The sequence below is a fragment of the Platalea leucorodia genome, assembly GCF_965183815.1.
Source record: "Platalea leucorodia genome assembly, chromosome: 22".
Lineage (NCBI taxonomy): Eukaryota > Metazoa > Chordata > Aves > Pelecaniformes > Threskiornithidae > Platalea > Platalea leucorodia.
This window is the reverse complement of record NC_138844.1, coordinates 4,263,824-4,280,891: the sequence shown is the minus strand read 5'-3', so window position 1 is coordinate 4,280,891 and position 17,068 is coordinate 4,263,824. Positions and strand designations below refer to the sequence as shown.

General features: G+C 46.3%; 2 protein-coding genes across 6 annotated transcripts in view; one reads left to right on the top strand and one right to left on the bottom strand.

The window, feature by feature from the left end:
- FAM117A (family with sequence similarity 117 member A) overlaps positions 1-1,608 on the bottom strand; it is a 33,073-nt gene extending 31,465 nt beyond the window's left edge. For both annotated transcript variants that reach the window (XM_082331692.1, XM_082331691.1), the window contains exons 1-2: positions 1,489-1,608; positions 683-790 (exon numbers count right to left, since the gene is read on the bottom strand). The gene's annotated coding sequence lies outside the window, so the exon portion shown is untranslated. The remainder of the gene's footprint in view (positions 1-682; positions 791-1,488) is intronic.
- Positions 1,609-1,924: 316 nt separating this feature from the next.
- Positions 1,925-15,399, top strand: KAT7 (lysine acetyltransferase 7; the record flags this gene model as incomplete). Of its 4 annotated transcripts, none has more annotated exons than XM_082331683.1 (15): positions 1,925-2,056; positions 3,592-3,739; positions 5,035-5,211; positions 5,392-5,631; positions 6,184-6,266; positions 6,513-6,602; positions 7,205-7,303; positions 7,469-7,579; positions 8,463-8,654; positions 8,856-8,945; positions 9,878-10,018; positions 11,202-11,295; positions 11,483-11,629; positions 12,445-12,551; positions 13,220-15,045. In XM_082331683.1, the coding sequence occupies 15 exons, from the start codon at positions 2,042-2,044 to the stop codon at positions 13,319-13,321; spliced, it is 1,836 nt and encodes a 611-aa protein (XP_082187809.1). In that variant the 3' UTR covers positions 13,322-15,045. The 4 variants fall into 4 exon arrangements, 2 of the variants coding, with proteins under 2 accessions (XP_082187809.1, XP_082187808.1); XR_014230356.1 differs by lacking the exon at positions 1,925-2,056 and adding an exon at positions 15,133-15,399 and having other exon boundaries at positions 3,568-3,739; positions 13,220-13,594; XR_014230357.1 differs by lacking the exon at positions 1,925-2,056 and having other exon boundaries at positions 3,568-3,739; positions 13,220-13,594; positions 13,688-15,046.
- Between the last annotated feature and the right edge of the window lie 1,669 nt (positions 15,400-17,068).

Genomic DNA, 17,068 nt, shown 5'->3' with positions numbered 1-17,068 from the left:
TTAGAACCCGTCTTTAAGCTAATTGTCATTTTTCTACCACAGGCAGATGCCATTTAATGGAAGAAGAAATAACAGATGAAGAAGTTGCAATCTACAAGCTCTTTGAAATCTTTTTTATTGCTCCTGACTGCCCCGCATTTCCATTAGAGCCCTTCATCTGTTTGCAACATTAGACACATTCACTCTTGTGAGGCGTGAGCTTTGTCTCATAGAAAATACACAGGAGACGAGCAACTACAAAGTGTCCAGACTAACTCCTCCCTTTTCCTTCAATTAAGGAATAGGGCACTACTTTTCTTTGTTCCCATTCCTCTTGCCCTTGGAGGCGATGCTTTAATTCATCCCAAATTTATCTTAAATTAAACATTTCAAGTCAGTCTAATAACCTGAGGGCATAATATTCATTACGCACTAGATTTTGGCTCAACTGCAATTTAAAATTCTATTAAATTCTAGGCAGTCTTTTCTTTTTCTTATAAAGTAGGAAGAATTCATGCATTTGTGCAGCAGTGTCTTCTCCTGCAGTCACCTTTCAGTACGTTTGCAGATCGGTTCACTGAAATAACCACACTTACTAACGAGTTGTTCATGTACCCATAGTTTTCCTGGCCTTAACATGTACAATTTTCAGATCAAACGTATGCTTATTTGCAACCAATACGTACACTCTCACTTCACATACCACACGTATTGCTTCCCATTCCTCTCTGCTTGGGCAAAAGCAGGGGTATTTCATCTTCACTTCTTCAGAGGGTTTGCCTTTCAACATTTCGCAGGAAATTGGATACACCTAGGAGCAATAACAACCTGGAATGAGAGAAATGGTATTACTTGCATGACTACGGATGACATGCACTCACAAGGATTATAGGATTAGGCCCTGAGAATTTCATAATCCCTAAAGATAACCATAGGTGGAGAGAAATCATGTGTTTGACTAAATACCTTTATTTTTCCCCGGGTCTTTACATAAAGCAATATCCTGTTGCTCGTAGACAGTGTTATCACACTAACGTTATTGATATATTACATTTAACGAGCTACCAGCCTAGTCACAAGCAGGGAGGCAGCTCCCGCAGAGCGCTCGGCCTGTGCTGGGACCACACGGGGGGAGGTCGGGCCTCTGGCTGGCCTGGGGGGCACCGTAAGGTGCCTGAGCAGCTCGGGGCAGAAACACAGCCAACTCCCCTGCAAAAAATACACAGGCGAGGCTTCACAAAAAAAAAAAATATCCCCTCCCCAGACGATATTTTGAGAGCAGAAAGATTAATTAACAAGAGCAGCCTTTCCCAATGAGGGCCCAAAGCAGCGAGGCCCACTAGGCCGCGGCGACGGCCCGCCCCAGCGCGGAGCCAGGGCCCGGGGAAGGCCTCTCCCTCCAGCAGGCCGCAGGCAGGGCAGGCGGCGGCACCCCCCGCAGCAGGAGGGGGGCCGGGAGCCGGAGGCGCGGCGCTCCCCGCCTCCGCCTCAAGAGCAACGGGGACTCACCGCCTTCCTCCGCCCAATCACTCCGTGGACCCGCCGGCGCGCCTCTGCCCGGCCCCAAGATGGCCCCAGCGGGAGGGCTCGGGCTGCCCGAACCCAACATGGCTCCCTGGGGAAAACCCCCCGCTCCGGTCCCCGGGCGTCGCCGGGAGCCCGCTGACTTCACACCCGGACCCAAGATGGCCGCCACCGCGCCAGCCTCCGCCAAGAGCCCTCAGCCCGAACCCAAGATGGCCGCCGGTGGCTTCACTGTCAGCGGCGCCGCCGGGATACCTGTCCGAATCCAAGATGGCAGCCCCCGCTGGCGTGAGGCTGGCTGGGGGTCACGTGACGGGGGGGTGTGGACCGTGTCCCGGCGGAAGCGTGAGGGACCGAGCAGGGAACAGGGACTGGCGGCGGCGGGAGCGGGCTGGCGCCGCCGGAGCAGACGTGCCGCAGGACGGGAGACACGGCTGTCACCACGGAGCCCGCCAGCGCTAACACGGCGGCGACGGCCGCTTCGCGGGCCGGGGGCGCCGGGGACCAGCCGACCTCGCTGCCCCCGCCCCCGCCGAGGATGCCGCGCAGGAAGGTGAGCGCGGCCGGGGAACTGGGGAGGCGCCCGGCGGGGGAACCGGCGAGCTCAGGCCACGGCTTTCCCCCCTTCCCCACCCCCTCCGCTACCTCTCACGGGCACAAAACCGAGGGAAAAATAGCGGCCTTCAGCCCCCAGCGCCCGCCCCGCTCGCTCCCTGAGTGGCTCCCGCACGGGCACGCTGGGCGCTGATTGGCCCTCTTGCTCGTCACTCATCGCCCCCAACGGTTACCATTCCCCCTCCCCCGCGCCTGCAGCGCGGTCCGCCTCTTGGCTTTTCCGATTGGGCAGGCGGTTGGAGAGCTGGCCACGTATTGGTCGGGCTGCCTTGCCGGGCTGGCCGCTGATTGGCTTGCGCGGCTGCCCATCTACGCCCCCAACGGTCACCTCCCCGCGCGTGCCTTGTTTCTCCCTTCCCCCATCCCACTCCGCCCCCCCGGGTTGATGTTTCTGTGGGAGCGAGGCTTGCACTGATAGGCTGGCGGCCGCCGTCAGTCATGCCCGGCGGCCACCCCCTTTTGCTCCGCAAGCCGGCATTGGCGGGCTCCCTCTTTCGGCCACTCCCACGCGCGTTGTGATTGGCCGGGACCGGCGAGTCTCCGCTGGGCGCAAAACAAAGCGGCGCGGGGGCCGCGCTCGCGCCACGGTGCGCGCGGGGCCTCGGCAGCCGCTCCCGCCCTTCTCCTCAGGCGGGCGCCGGCCCCGTCTCCGTCCCCTCAGGGCCGGCGGCCGCTCGGGGCTCCCTCCGCCCGCCCTCCGAGGGTCCGGCCGCCCTGACCAGACCTACGGACGCCCCCACACCCTGGTGTCCAGTCAGGGCTGCCGGGCAGGGGAGGGATCTTCGGAGGCTTGGCGGCTGCCCGCCAACTCCTGAGGCCTGTTTCCCTCAGAGAGCCGCCCGGTCCGCTGCGTGGTGCAGGGGGCCGCTCTGGTGGTCCAAGACGAGGTGAATACAGCTGCTGCATTCGCAGCCTCTTTTGGCCCAGCCTCTTTGCTGAGTGCCTTCGTTTTCTCTGCCTTGCTTCCACCCGGGAGCCCTGACGCTGCCCTGAATTGCTGAGCAGTCAGGAGTCAGTTTGGCCGTTGCTGGAGCCCATCTGTTTTCTCCACCACCTGCTCCCGTGGTGCCTTGTGCTCTGCTGGGCTGCCTCTGCTGTTTTGAACAGGCGGGTGGTGCAGGAGTGCTGTTGGCTTGGCAAGGTGAACCGCGAGTGGTCAGCTCAGAGCATATCCTGTCCAGCCTTAAAACTACATTTACCTTTTGGTTTAAATAAAATTGGGTGCTACTGTGATCTTTCTTAGCAGATCAGTTTGCAGAAACTTATTATTGAAGGCACTGACGCTGCGTATTTATTAAACTATTTTCTCCAGAGTAATACACTTGACATTTATTTGTTTGCATATGTCATTGTGTCAGCTTGAATTTATCTATCTAGCATCAAATATTTTATCTTTTTTTTTTTTCAATAGTATAAATACAATATGCAAATTTAAGTGCTCCTGTGTTAATGTCTGGGTCTGTGGTGTTGCAGAGGAATGCGGGCAGTAGCTCAGATGGAACAGAAGACTCTGATTTCTCTACTGATCCTGAGCATACAGACAGCTCTGAAAGCGATGGCACATCACGACGATCCGCCCGTGTGACCCGGTCCTCAGCCAGACTCAGTCAAAGCTCTCAAGGTAAATGCTTTATTTTCTTAAGGAAAAGAAAAGTAGCCTCTTAAGCAACAAGCGGCTCAATGTACTCCATATTCCTGACCTTTAGAACTTAAAGGTGTGGAGTTTATACCTAAATAAAAATATTTCACTTTTTCATTCGCTATTAATGTACCACAGCAAAAAGCAGTCTTGCATATTGCACAAAGGAGGTAATATAATCTAAAGAGTACACTGGTGGTGGATGTGAAAACTCGAGTATCCTCTGCTCAAAAAGTAAAGCTGTCTACTTGTTAAAGGAAGTAGGAATCAAACACCGTGATTCTGCTGCCAGCTTTCTCTAATTTTTCTGGGAACTCTAAAAATTTGCTTTCCATTTAGACAGTTATATTGGCACTGGAGCCAAGGTAGAGAGAGGGTGTTTAGAGGTGAAAGTTGTTTTTGTTTTCTTTGTTTGGGGTTTTCTGTACTGCAAGGGAAGATGTATTTTCATGACTTGCTGAGGCTGACCCTACTCTGCAATAAATGTAATCGACGTATTGCCAGTTATTTTGTATGCTTCTGCTTTGGCATCCAGATTGTAAGAGGAAACACTGAATGTGTCCACCTCCTCGTTTTTAGTGTTGGTGTAGTCATTTCTTGGCTGTTAGTTAATAAGCTGCCATCTGGCATCAAGGGGAGGAAATGACAGTAGATAATAACTTCTTTCCATTGCTCCATGTATACACTTTGATAAAGAATCTGTTCTGTGACAAATTTTATTGCAGGTACGAAATATACATGCAAGATCATCTGGTAATTAGGCCTTAAAAACAAGAGGAAAGGTGGTTTGGATGTGCATGGGATGCCTGTGATATCCTAGGTTATGAAAGCATTATTTTCTTGCAAAATAATTGTTTTATACTCTTATGGGCAATATAGGATCACAAAACCACACACAGGGTCCCAAATATAGCTCCACACCAGAAGCAGTCTTGCTGTTCCCAAGGGCTGTCTAAACACTGATAGTTCTTATCTAAACTAACGGGTTTTTAGGTTTCCAAATGAGAGCTGGTTTGTAATTGCTAGTTAGTGAATTAAGTCCAGAGAAAGCTGATCTAATTCCAGATTCCTCAGTGTTGGTAAAAGTGTCAAAAGATTTAAGCTTAGAAGAACAGAGCCTATCTTTGTGATGACATGCAGCGGTGAGTGGTAGGACAGAACTCTGTCGATACCCAGCTATCAGATGTTGGTATTACAGCCTTCAGAGCACGTGTCAGGCAAGTCTCTGACTTAGAGTGGTTATTGTGGGTGTAATTATGGTGTTTCCATGGAATTAGATTCCAGCCCAGTTCGTAATCCGCCATCGTTTGGAGCAGAAGAGCCTGTCTATTCTACGAGGAGGGTAACCCGCAGCCAACAGCAGCCTACTCCTGTGACTCCAAAGAAATACCCGCTCCGGCAGACTCGCTCATCTGGGTCAGAGACTGAGCAAGTGGTTGACTTTTCTGATAGAGGTACGTGAGGTGTTGAAAGTTTGCAACATGCTGTTGGAAAGAGTACGTGACTCCATTCTCTGAGGGCACAGTATAATATCCTGAGGATAGAGGGTTTGAGACAGCTGTCTGGAGTTGCTTTACATATTTTTTTGAAAGCTTTCTTTCAGGCAAATTTGTAACATCTTGATCCTTATTCAGACACTAAAAATGCAGCGGATCACGATGAGTCTCCACCTCGTACCCCCACCGGGAATGCCCCTTCCTCAGAGTCTGATATTGATATCTCCAGTCCAAATGTATCCCATGATGAGAGCATTGCCAAGGACATGTCCATGAAGGATTCTGGAAGTGACCTGTCTCACCGCCCTAAGCGCCGCCGCTTCCATGAAAGCTACAATTTCAACATGAAATGTCCCACTCCTGGTTGTAACTCTTTAGGTAATTTCAGCTCCAGGATTAATCTGTTGGGTTTTGCCTTCCTGCTTGATATTCAAAGTCCCAGTCAGTTGAGTTATACATCCTAACAATATGCACTTAATTAGGGTCAGAAGTCTTATTGAGAAGTGGGTATAGAGAAGGGATATGAAGCGTATCGGCAGGTATATTTTTCCTGGAGGTGTTTTCTGGCTAGGAGTGTTTGGGGGATGATAGGGTAAAGAACAAGTTACGAGTGTGAGCACAGGCGCGGGTGGAAAATGCAGAGCTTGCAGGTAGGGGACTGGTCTCTGCCAGAAGCAGGTTTTCAGCAACAAATTATTGCAGACCCCTAATATACCTGGCTGCTTGCATGGAGTGCAGCTTTTGAGTTAGCGTGAAAAAGATTTTCCTTCTGTGTTCTTAAAGCTTGTGCCATGAAGCGTGCTCCTTCTGTCACACTACCGAGCATGCTCCTTGAGAAGCTCGTATGAGGTACCTGCCCATCTAGGATACTTTTTAAACCTCTTTATGATCATACATTAAAAGTGGGGTTTTTTTTCTGATCCTTTGCAGGGCACCTAACTGGAAAACACGAGCGACACTTCTCCATATCAGGATGCCCACTATATCATAATCTCTCAGCAGATGAGTGCAAGGTAAATGAGTCTTCTGTTTTATCTTCCTTATGTTTTTTTGGAACAAAATGCCAAGACCTGTCATTTGTGAACAGCAAATAGAGTTAACATGTTTCAGCTGTTGTCTTTAGCTGCAAGACAGCAGCATTTGTGTGTCAAATCATCTGTGAATTACAGTTCAGAAAATTCACCTCACTGAGAAATGGAAAAGATTAAGGCTTTGGTAGTAGTTTCCTGTAGCATTGACAGATGAGTTTTGGCTTCCAGGTGCGAGCACAGAGCCGGGATAAGCAGATTGAGGAGAGAATGCTGGCCCATCGGCAGGATGACAATAACAGGCACGCCACCAGACACCAGGTAGGCAATCTGCGCATAATGGGGTGGCTGCTCAGTTCAAAGTGGAAAAACCTCAGCTTGTGGTTTCCAGCAACAATGATTTTAACTTGATCTCGCTTCTTCACTTCTCGGATAAGCTGTTGTGCTGAGTCCCAACACTCCCCATTTGTCATCTCCCATTTGTTCCAGCAAGGGCAATTCATTGTATCCTTTAAGAGAATTCCTGCAGAACTGTAAACTACAATTTTACTCTGACTAAATAGGAAAGAATAAAACCAGGGGAATTACATTTTTCGGTTCACAAGTCTTGGACTTGAGTCAAGATGACTTAATGAGTCGGCTCTGAGCTTGTCCACATGATTAAGCGGTGCCTAAGGAGTGCACCCTGTCTTGTGGGACTGAGGTACGTTGGCAAAGGCAAGCTGCGGTAGGAAGAAATATTTCCTATTTTACATCCCTGTGTTGTACCTGCAGTGCCCTCTTATTAGCACAGGATTTGGTTCAGAGGCAACAAACGTCATAAAATGAAAGGCAGGACAGAGGCCCTTTAGAGTGGGAAGGCGAAGAAAAATGTTTGAAGTGGATGAAGCCTCGTGAAGGTTTCCACCTCTGGTTTCTTTCAGGCACCAACAGAGAGACAGCTGCGATACAAAGAGAAAGTAGCTGAGCTCAGGAAGAAGCGGAACTCAGGACTAAGCAAGGAGCAAAAAGAAAAATATATGGTAAAAGCAGTAATTTTATTCTTTATTCCCTCCTATCTGGAATGAGACCATTAAGCGGGAGTTTGGCTTTCCCAGTCACCCTGCAACATTCTCAGCTAAAAAAGCTGCAAGATCCAACAGCTTAGTAGCAGCAAGGCAGCAAAATCTATTGTTTTATTGGTCTAGGAGCACAGACAAACCTATGGCAATACTAGGGAACCTCTACTTGAAAACCTGACGAGCGAGTATGACCTTGAGCTTTTCCGAAGAGCGCAAGCACGGGCATCTGAGGACCTGGTGAGACTTCTGACTCGTAGTATATCTCATAGCAAATGTCTGTGTTAGAAACGTGAATGCTTTCTGGGTTTTGTTGTACTTGTGCAGATAAAATCAGAGTTTGCAGGAAGAGCAGCTACAGCCCAGCCAAGTCAGCAACGTTAGGCTAGGGATAACGCTTAAGTGCCAGTCATTCGGAGGGTTTGCTGAAAGTACAGATGGAGCTAAGCATTTGCAGTCATGAACGCTGCAGTGCCTGCAAGAGGAATAATTAGTAACAGTCCCATTTAAGAGGTGCTTATTTTCAGGGAAAGAATGGACAGCTTCACCTGCTGAAAGAATGGCTAAGCATGGCTATGCTAATGGTGATAGCAAAAGACAAAAGTCATCTTGACAGTAGCTGGTGGCTGTGGAATGGAGTTCAAAACCTTGTACTGCTGAGGCTTCTCTAGGTGTTTTCCAAAGCTACTTTCCATCTCCAGAGATGAACCAAAAGATACTTCGATGCTTACCAGTGACAACTGCATCTGGGATATCTGAGGCAGAGCGTTAGGCTCTATCCTCTCCCTGCAGATCAGGAAAGCAGCATGAAGTGGCAAGGAGGTCGCCAGAACAGAAAGAGTAGGATCCTAGTGTTAGCGTGCTGCTGAGTGCTGATTCACAAGACATTTCCTGATGAAAGGAACAGTCAGTAACTGTCCTGCTTGCGGACAGGGCTCAGACTGAGTTTGGTTGAGGAGAGGTCCGTGGGAGGGGTCATTAGACATGGTCACACTGAAAGATGAATTTAGAAGACTTGAAGGAAACAATTTCCTTGAGGGAAATAAGTAGGGCCTCCTTCCTCTCTACCTACTTTTTCTTTTTTTTTTTTTTTTAAATAATCATCCATTTTTTTAATTCATAGGAAAAGTTGCGACTCCAGGGCCAGATCACAGAAGGCAGCAATATGATTAAAACAATCGCTTTCGGCCGCTATGAGCTGGATACCTGGTATCATTCGCCCTACCCAGAGGAGTATGCTCGCCTGGGACGTCTCTACATGTGCGAGTTCTGTCTCAAATATATGAAGAGCCAGACAATACTGCGCAGACACATGGTAAGGGCTAGGGCAGAGCTGATTCCTGAGCTTTCAATCTGATGTCAGCATGCAAACATTTTAAAACGTTACTGTTGGTAGCTCAGTTGCTCGCTTTAGGAGGTGAGAAGACTGTGTGTTTCCTGGTATATCCAGTAGCTGTTGTAACCTTTTCCTCCCATAAAACAGTAGTGTCACCCTAACTTTTTTTTCCTGTCGTAGGCAAAATGTGTTTGGAAACACCCACCCGGTGATGAAATCTACCGCAAAGGCTCCATTTCGGTGTTTGAAGTGGATGGCAAAAAGAACAAGGTAACTAACTGCGATCATGAGGCCAGGCTTGAGTGTGGAGTCTGTCTTTCAGATGTGCCGGGCACTGCTTTTCCTGTAGAGAAACAAGATGCAAGTGGTCCTTTCTCCCTCTCATTGCAGAAAGGCTACTAGAGTCTGATCTGTCTGTTCTCGCAATTCTGGCAGTAGTTTTGTCTGCATTTTCTATGGTTATTCCTCAGCCCTGTTGTGCTCCAGCAGTTCCATCTGTTGTCTCATACTGTGCTGGATCTGTAGCTTTTGGAGATGTGTGTCAAGATCCCTTTCTGAAAGTTAGTGGGGAGATTCTGTGCTTGGCCTCGGCAGATTGCTGCTGCCCATCCCTCCTTCCCTGTGAATACTCAGTCAAATTGGGGTTAGAGTGGGAAGCAGCCTAATTTATTGAGGCTGACCTCCTTAAGCCTGAGTTGAAGGGTAGAACATGAACCTGCAACCACAGGCTCAGTGCTAGGTAGTAGCACCATGCCTGCACCCTGTCTCTGGTTGTGTCCAGCCTTGAAGGCTTCAGAGGAAAGAACAAAGAAACAAATACAAAAGCTACATTTTGCGCTGCTGGAAGTTGGGAGGAGTCTTTTCTAGTTACCAGAGATAACCTCGAAGCATGGGATTAATACAATACAGCGCAAGCAAGCAGAGCTCCAACCTTCTGCTCCCTTTCGCTGAGGATGTGGTGTTTTGGGCATTCAGAGACGGATATCGCAAACGTCAAGTCCCACTCTTAGGAAGCTAGGCTTATCAAGTTTCATCACAAATGGAGTTGTTTCCTGGCCCAGCTGCTCTGTTTGAAAGACTGTACGTCATTTCTCAGATGATTCAGAATTTTCTTGTCGGTTCCCATGTATGCCTGCTTTTGTCCACTCTTGGGATGTTCCACTGTAAAAACCAGATGTATCCTATTCTCCTTTTGCTTCTAGATCTACTGTCAAAACCTGTGTCTGCTGGCAAAACTTTTCTTGGACCATAAAACACTGTATTATGATGTTGAACCCTTCCTCTTCTATGTCATGACAGAAGCTGACAACACTGGCTGTCACCTGATAGGATATTTCTCCAAGGTTAGTTGAAAATACATACGTACGCGTTACTGCCTCACTAGAATGAGATTTAGGACGCCAATTATCAGTACTGAATCTCCCCTCTGAGTTTTTGCAGTCCCAGGATTTGTTGCTTTTAGGAACAGATAAAGTTTCAAACCTGATCTGCTGTTTGCTGCAGGGGTTGCAGGTGCTTTGCTGTAGCATCTTTCCTCGTTACTAGCAAAACCCAAATCAGCTCAAATGAACTATTGTTGCTAGGAAGCACGGTGGTGTCTTAAATGTAGGCAAAAGTAATGATAAAGAAAATGTAAAGAAATGTAGAGAAAAATACATTAAAATAAGTATTAGTCACCATGATTTTTTTTTTAATAAAGTACTTGAAGGAATAAAAATTCTGAGGTGGAACAGCTGAGACATAAGTAACTGAAGCAGATCGCACAAGTAAGTCGCTGGCCAAGCTTAGAGTAGGAGCCAGTTTTCTCAGCTGTTTGCTCAGACATGTTGCCTACCTAAAAATTAGCCAATCTGTTTGTTTTCTCTCTGCTGCACATCAGTGAAATACATTTCCTGGTTGTTCTTACTTCAATACAGAAAAAGTGATTACCCTTCCAGCCGTGGTGATATCAGGCACTGCAGTTATCAGTTTAGATATTTCAGTCAGTGAAATTCTATAGGTAGGAAGAATATTCTCCCAAATAAAGTGCAGGAAACTGTATTCCTTAAATCACCCGAGACAAAACTGAATAAATATCTAAAAAAAAATGCTCTAAAGAAAAATCTGCATTGATCCGAGGATAAGTGTGTCTGAGTCTCTTTGTCTGAACATTTCAATATACACCGTGTGCTTATAACGCTGCTGTTATGTCGCTTTGTTGGTTGCACGTAAACCTGGTAGATGACAGAGGTGGTAGTGAGAGTGTTACTGGCTCCTTCTCAGGTACAACTCCATGGCCAGCCATCCTAGGCTTAAAACTGTGCACCAAACACCCAACTGAATGGCAAATAAAGTAAGACACTAAGCCAGGTTGGTAGCTGAAGGATGATCGTGTTACTTGTCGTTAGGCAGGTTTTTCTACTGTTGCTCCTTTCACCTTGTGTAGTATCAGTTGCACAGGCTTGTTGAGTCTGTTGGGATTATGATATACCCATTGTTTGTACAGATCTAGACCTGTTACTCTACCCTCTCTGTTCTTGTTTTTAGGAGAAGAATTCTTTTCTCAACTACAATGTTTCTTGTATCCTGACAATGCCTCAGTATATGAGGCAAGGCTACGGCAAAATGCTCATTGACTTCAGTAAGTACAGAGAGAGAAATTCTGGACACATATTCTGTCCAACGTGACAATTTCACCAAGAAATCTAACATACCTGCGGTGGTGGTTGAGCAGTTTTCATTATAGCTGATTTCTGCATGTGCTGAAGAGGGTAGCAGTCAGGAGAGAGTAGTTTAGGAAGGATAAGTAAGTTTTCTTTCCTTTACAGGCTATTTGCTTTCTAAAGTAGAAGAAAAAGTTGGCTCTCCGGAACGCCCTCTGTCTGATTTAGGTCTCATCAGCTACCGTAGTTACTGGAAGGAAGTTCTCCTTCGTTACCTGCATAATTTCCAAGGAAAAGAGATCTCCATAAAAGGTATGTTTTCAAGCTAAATAAGCTTGTAGTGAATTGGTTCAGGAACATACGCATGTGTTTGTGTAGCAGCACAGTTAGTGGAATATTCCTGTAGTTGGGTATGGCTCCTTTCCAGTCCTGCCAACATCAAGATAAGCCAGCTCGCAGAGTTTTGAAAGTATGTACTGGCTGCTGCTTTTAAAAAAGACATTTTTTAAAAAGATTCAGCAAAGAACTTTATCCAGTTATAGACTAGAATGTTAATTTTGAAAAGAAAAATGGCTCCACCGACAGGCTTTCAAATGCTCTGGAAAAATACTAAGACTATTTGGACTTCTTTTAATAGCATTTTTATGTTTATGGCACCTAGGAGCATGCAGCATTTCATAGAGATATCAAGCTAGTTCTGAAGAAGCGCCTACGTCTTCTTTCAGAGGATTACACCTTATTAACTTGGATCCTAAAATTAGTAGCACTAAATCGTGATGTCTAGGCTGGCTTTCGGTTTGGGGATGAGCTGGGCTGTTTCTGCACAGCTCTGCATGGCTTGCATCATAGCCTGCGGGGTCTTCAAGCTCTTTGCAATCAGTCAGCCCTCAAGAGCGAAATGAGCAAAAGCAAGTTGTACGGTGGCGCTACGGATAACCAGGGTGGGGAGAGGGTGCAAGTCACGCAGCGACAGTAGTACTGCATCTGCCTTCTTTAATATCTGCAAGGCATTTTGTTTGTATCACTTCAAAAGGAGTTGCATAAAAGTTGTAGTTGAAAAGTAACAATTAGAAGCTATTGCGGAGGAACTTGTTTCCGTTCTAACATAAACTGATACTGATTTGCAGAAATCAGCCAGGAGACCGCAGTAAACCCTGTCGACATTGTTAGCACATTGCAGGCGCTTCAGATGCTCAAGTACTGGAAGGGAAAACACCTGGTCCTGAAAAGACAGGTAAGATTTGTGATGGCTATTTCTGCGTTTTTGTTTCCCTCTATTTAGCTGTTAGATTCATATGAACTTGCTCAAATCGGTATTTCCTGTGCGTTGTGCTGTGGTTTTCAGCCTTTTCGTTCTAGGAGGGGGCACTGTAATTTTCAGATGCCGTAACCGATAAAATACGGCGTGGGCATCCAACCTGATTCGTCAGTAGTGTAGAAATACACGATATTGACCTTTCTTTCCTGATGTGTGGAATAACGTCGCTCATTGCAAGCGGCTTTTTAGGGGAGCAATGGATCGACATTCCCATCATGCTCCTCATCATGCCTGCCCTTCACTGGGCAAATGGATGACATAGAAGTGAATGGAATTAATGGAATCCTGAATGAGTCCTGTTTGTACCCTCATTAGATATGTGGTGTATAAATCCCCAAATGTGACAGCTTCTCTCTTTTGTTTTCCCTTCCCTGAGACTTCGCTTTGTAGCTAAAATTAGCCTTATCAGTGTGATTAGAAAGGCTTCTAGAAAGCACTGTGGAGGAAATGTTATTTTTGTCACGCTAAGCAGTTAGTAGGCTAGTCTTCAGATCTGTGGACTTGGATGTGTGGTGGTGTACCATGGATAATTCTCCATCGTGGATCATTTGTTTTAACCTGCCCTTTCATGCTCTTTTCCTTAGGATCTGATTGATGAATGGATAGCCAAAGAGGCAAAAAGATCCAACAGCAATAAGATAATGGATCCCAGCTGTTTGAAATGGACCCCTCCTAAGGGAACTTAACTGTCTCTCACTCCTGAAGCCAGTGAACCCCAGCAGTAGGAAGTACCCTAGGGATCTCTGTCGTATCTGTTGCTGTTGTGATTGGCTGGTACAGTACCCTCCCGAAAGATCAGCTCCCCTTGGTACTGTTCTGGCCCAGATCTTTTGTGCACACCGCAGACGCTAGTTCTGAGGAACTTTATGTTTCGGCCTCAATGAGGTTGCAAGGATTGGATCTGTATAGGACCCAAACGAAGCTCCTAGCAGCACTGGCCCAAGGAGTTCTGATATCTGGTACTGTACCTGTCCAGTCACTGGTCTTACCCTCATGTTCTTATTCCGATGAGGTTGTGTTGTGTCCTATAATCTGGTTGTTTCTTCCTTCAGGTTCCTTGCGTTCTAAGTAATGGAGATAACTTCTGTGGCTTTTGAACAAGGTCTAATAACGCTTGTTTGGGGAAAGTCTGGTTTTCCAACAAGCTGCAGTTACACTGACTTCAGCATTTTTAACTAGTCCTGCCTGATGGACTGTTCATTCCACGTATCAAATAGTTTTAGTAAGATAACATGCCACCTCTCTCAGCAGTGTTTTCCATATAATGTAGCAGGTCTTCACATAGTTAATATTGTACAGTCAGAAGCTTGCGTATCCTGTAACCGAGTGGTGTGATTGTTCGTGTTACCCTGGAGCAGTCGAGGCTAAGTGTGTGAGAACATCACGGTCTGAGATGTTTCATAGAGTTGCTCTTGGTATATGCTCCTGGAGCTACTACAGTACCACGTCTGTTGGAGAGACCTCTTTGATTATAAGTTACTGGTTTTTCCTGTTTATCTCTTGGAGTTAGCGGGTTCCTTTACACAGAAACAGCCTGTTCAGTATATTTCACTGGAGATATTTTTCCCAGAGCAGTCTTCCTTGAATTGTAGGTCTCTTTGTATCGGAGAGGATTTTTTTTTTTTTCCTCTAGACTGAAGAAATTAAAACTTCAGACAGATTTTTTGCTCGCCTTGTCCAAACAGCCACAGAAACTCTACAATGCAAATATCGTCAGTTGTTGGATTGCCTACAGTGTACGTCCTGTGCATCAGTGGCAGCTCCAGTTAGCTGTGTGGATGGTTTGCTTCTCTGACAGTGCATTCTTGTTTGTCTTTGTAAAACAAAAAAGCTTTTACTTCCTCTCTCCCATCAGCACCACCGGAAGAAACTACCGTACAATGGCTTTCAAGTATAACCACTGTCCTTGTGCCACAAGTTTCCTATATGGCTCCAGTGTGATTAAAAGGGGGGACAATCTTGGGGTAGGCGATGGCAGCATCACATAGTGCCGATTGCGTTTAAACCTTCCAATGCTTCCATATTGAATGGTGTCTGAAATGAAGCACTTGCAATGTACCGGTGGGTAGGAGCCGTTTCCTGTTAACCACTGACCCATCCTACCGTGGAGAAGTTCTCTGTTGCTCTTCTGATGGTTGTCTGCCTCTCTCTGCCTCCTTAAAAAAAAAAGAAAAAGAAAAAATCATCAGTACATGGTGTATACCTTGTGGGCATTACTGAATTTTGCTGTCTCATGCCCTTTGCTCCTGTATTGTAACTAACTACCGATACTCATGAAACTATCCAACAAAGTAGATCTCTTGTGGAGTAGGGAAGAAGGCCATTCTCGTGCAGAAGCTAAACCCTGTTCCCATGATGTGGTAGAATGTGCTATTCTTGTACCTACTTCTCAATAAAGCATGTTCTCTGCTCAAGTTTATGCCTTCTTTTTGTTTTTTTTTCAGTCAGATGCTATTCTGCATCTCCAGTTCAGTGAAGCTGCTGCTTTCTGTTGCAGGGGACTAATTTTGAACCCGTCTTTGTGCCTGGTGTATTAAGGATTGTGACTAGAGCGGCCTTTACGTTGAACCTTTCGGAAACAGCCTGCCTTGTGTATTCACGCTAGAGCTGATTGCGCACAGGAGGCTGCCACGAGGAATACATGGATGTTGCCAGATCCTGGCAACTGAAGTATGTCCTGTAAAACCGGGATAGCACCTCTCAACCTGAAGTTCATTGCAGAAGGAAGGAGTTATCCTAAAAGTGATGGCCCTAGATTTTTAGCCTTTCCTTCTGTGCCTCCGTGACCAGACCTTCTTGCTTCTTGTACTGTGGGAGGACTTGGGGCAGTAAAGTCTCTGATCTTCAAAAAAGTGTTGGAAGTTCAGCACATCTCTCAAACGTTTTGAGTCTTTGATATAATCTCTGATATAAAATGGTTAATTACACATATCTGCTCCAGCTCCCTCCAGAGATTCTGCTTTTCTACATAACTCACTGGGAGATAAAAAAGAGTAGGGAATGTTTTTGGACTCTGGGCTCTAAGCTGCGGAGAGGCAAGGGTGCTGTTAAAAGTAAGGCTGACGCAGAATCGTAGAATCGTTTAGGTTGGAAAAGACCTTTAAGATCATCAAGTCACGTCAGTGTTCGTGGCCTGGGACTTAATGCTCAGCTTACGAAGGAGGAGAGCAAGCTAATTGAGATGGAATACCCTGGCAGCCGCCTTCTGATGAAGATCAAAATCAAGGACGCTTCCCTGAACAATGATGTTTGTTTACTCAAGTCACATCAAGGCTCTTCCTAATTCTGTCTTGTTTCCCTTAATAAGACAATTTTTAAGCGTTTGATTTGGGAGCATTGCTTTTACTTGTTTGAGCGCAGTTTTGTACAATACCAGTTGCCTTTTTTTGCCTTCTTTTTTTGTTTGTTTGTTTTTTGTTTTCCTTGCAAGTACAGAGAGATGCAGTGTGATTTAGTTTGCAGATAACTAAACAGAGAGACAAGAGGATAAGGGTTTTATTCCCCACACTGCTCTGCTGTGTGACAGCCACCCCCTCTCGAAGCTTTTGTTTCCCTCCAGTCCTTATTCTGTCAAGTCTGTTTATGTTGCGACTTCTCTGAGGCAGCGCCTGTCTCTGTATACGTACAGTTCTTAACACGATGGGGTCCCACGCTTGACTGAGACCTCTGGGTGCTTTGGTAATGCAAACACTAATTAAGTAGTGAGTCATACAGATAGCCATAAACATCTCTGGGTAACCAAAGGATGAGACACGCTCAGTTTCACCCACAGTTTATTCATAGCAACTGCAAACTTGCAGATGTTACATTCCGTATGGGCAGTTTGAAGCCCACCTGAAAATTAGGATGCTACCAAAAAGCAGCCGGTGCTTTCAGCAAATTTTCCTAGATTGATGCTTTCTTGCCCTCTTCTTTTCTCATTTTTAAAAAACAAACGCTTGCATTTAGCCTTGCCCTAACATTAGAATAGATATTGTATGTAATTTTAAGCACGCTGGTAACCTGACAGAGTTCTTCGCTGTGACAGACCCGAAGAAACCCTAGCACAAACACAAATTCAGTGCAGACTGCATGAGACCACCTCACCTCTGCGTTCCAGAAGCAAGAACTGACTGGGGAACTGGAAGTCATATAAATCAAATCAGATTTTGAATGCCAGTAAAGGTGAACAGCTGGAACAGATACAACCTCATAAGGAATCTGCTGGTTTTGAAGGCCTCAGGGCATGGGCCCAAAACCAGAGAGGTACCAAAGAACGCGACAGAACGCCAGGTCTTCCGATGCTCGGTCCTGATGCTTTAACATCAAACTCATCCTTTTTTTCCATGGGCCAACAAGGAAGTTCGTTTGGTTTGGATGTCATCTAATGCACTTCTCATACGTATTTTCCAAAAAGACTGTAATTCAGCAGAGCCAAGGTTAAAAAACCTTTA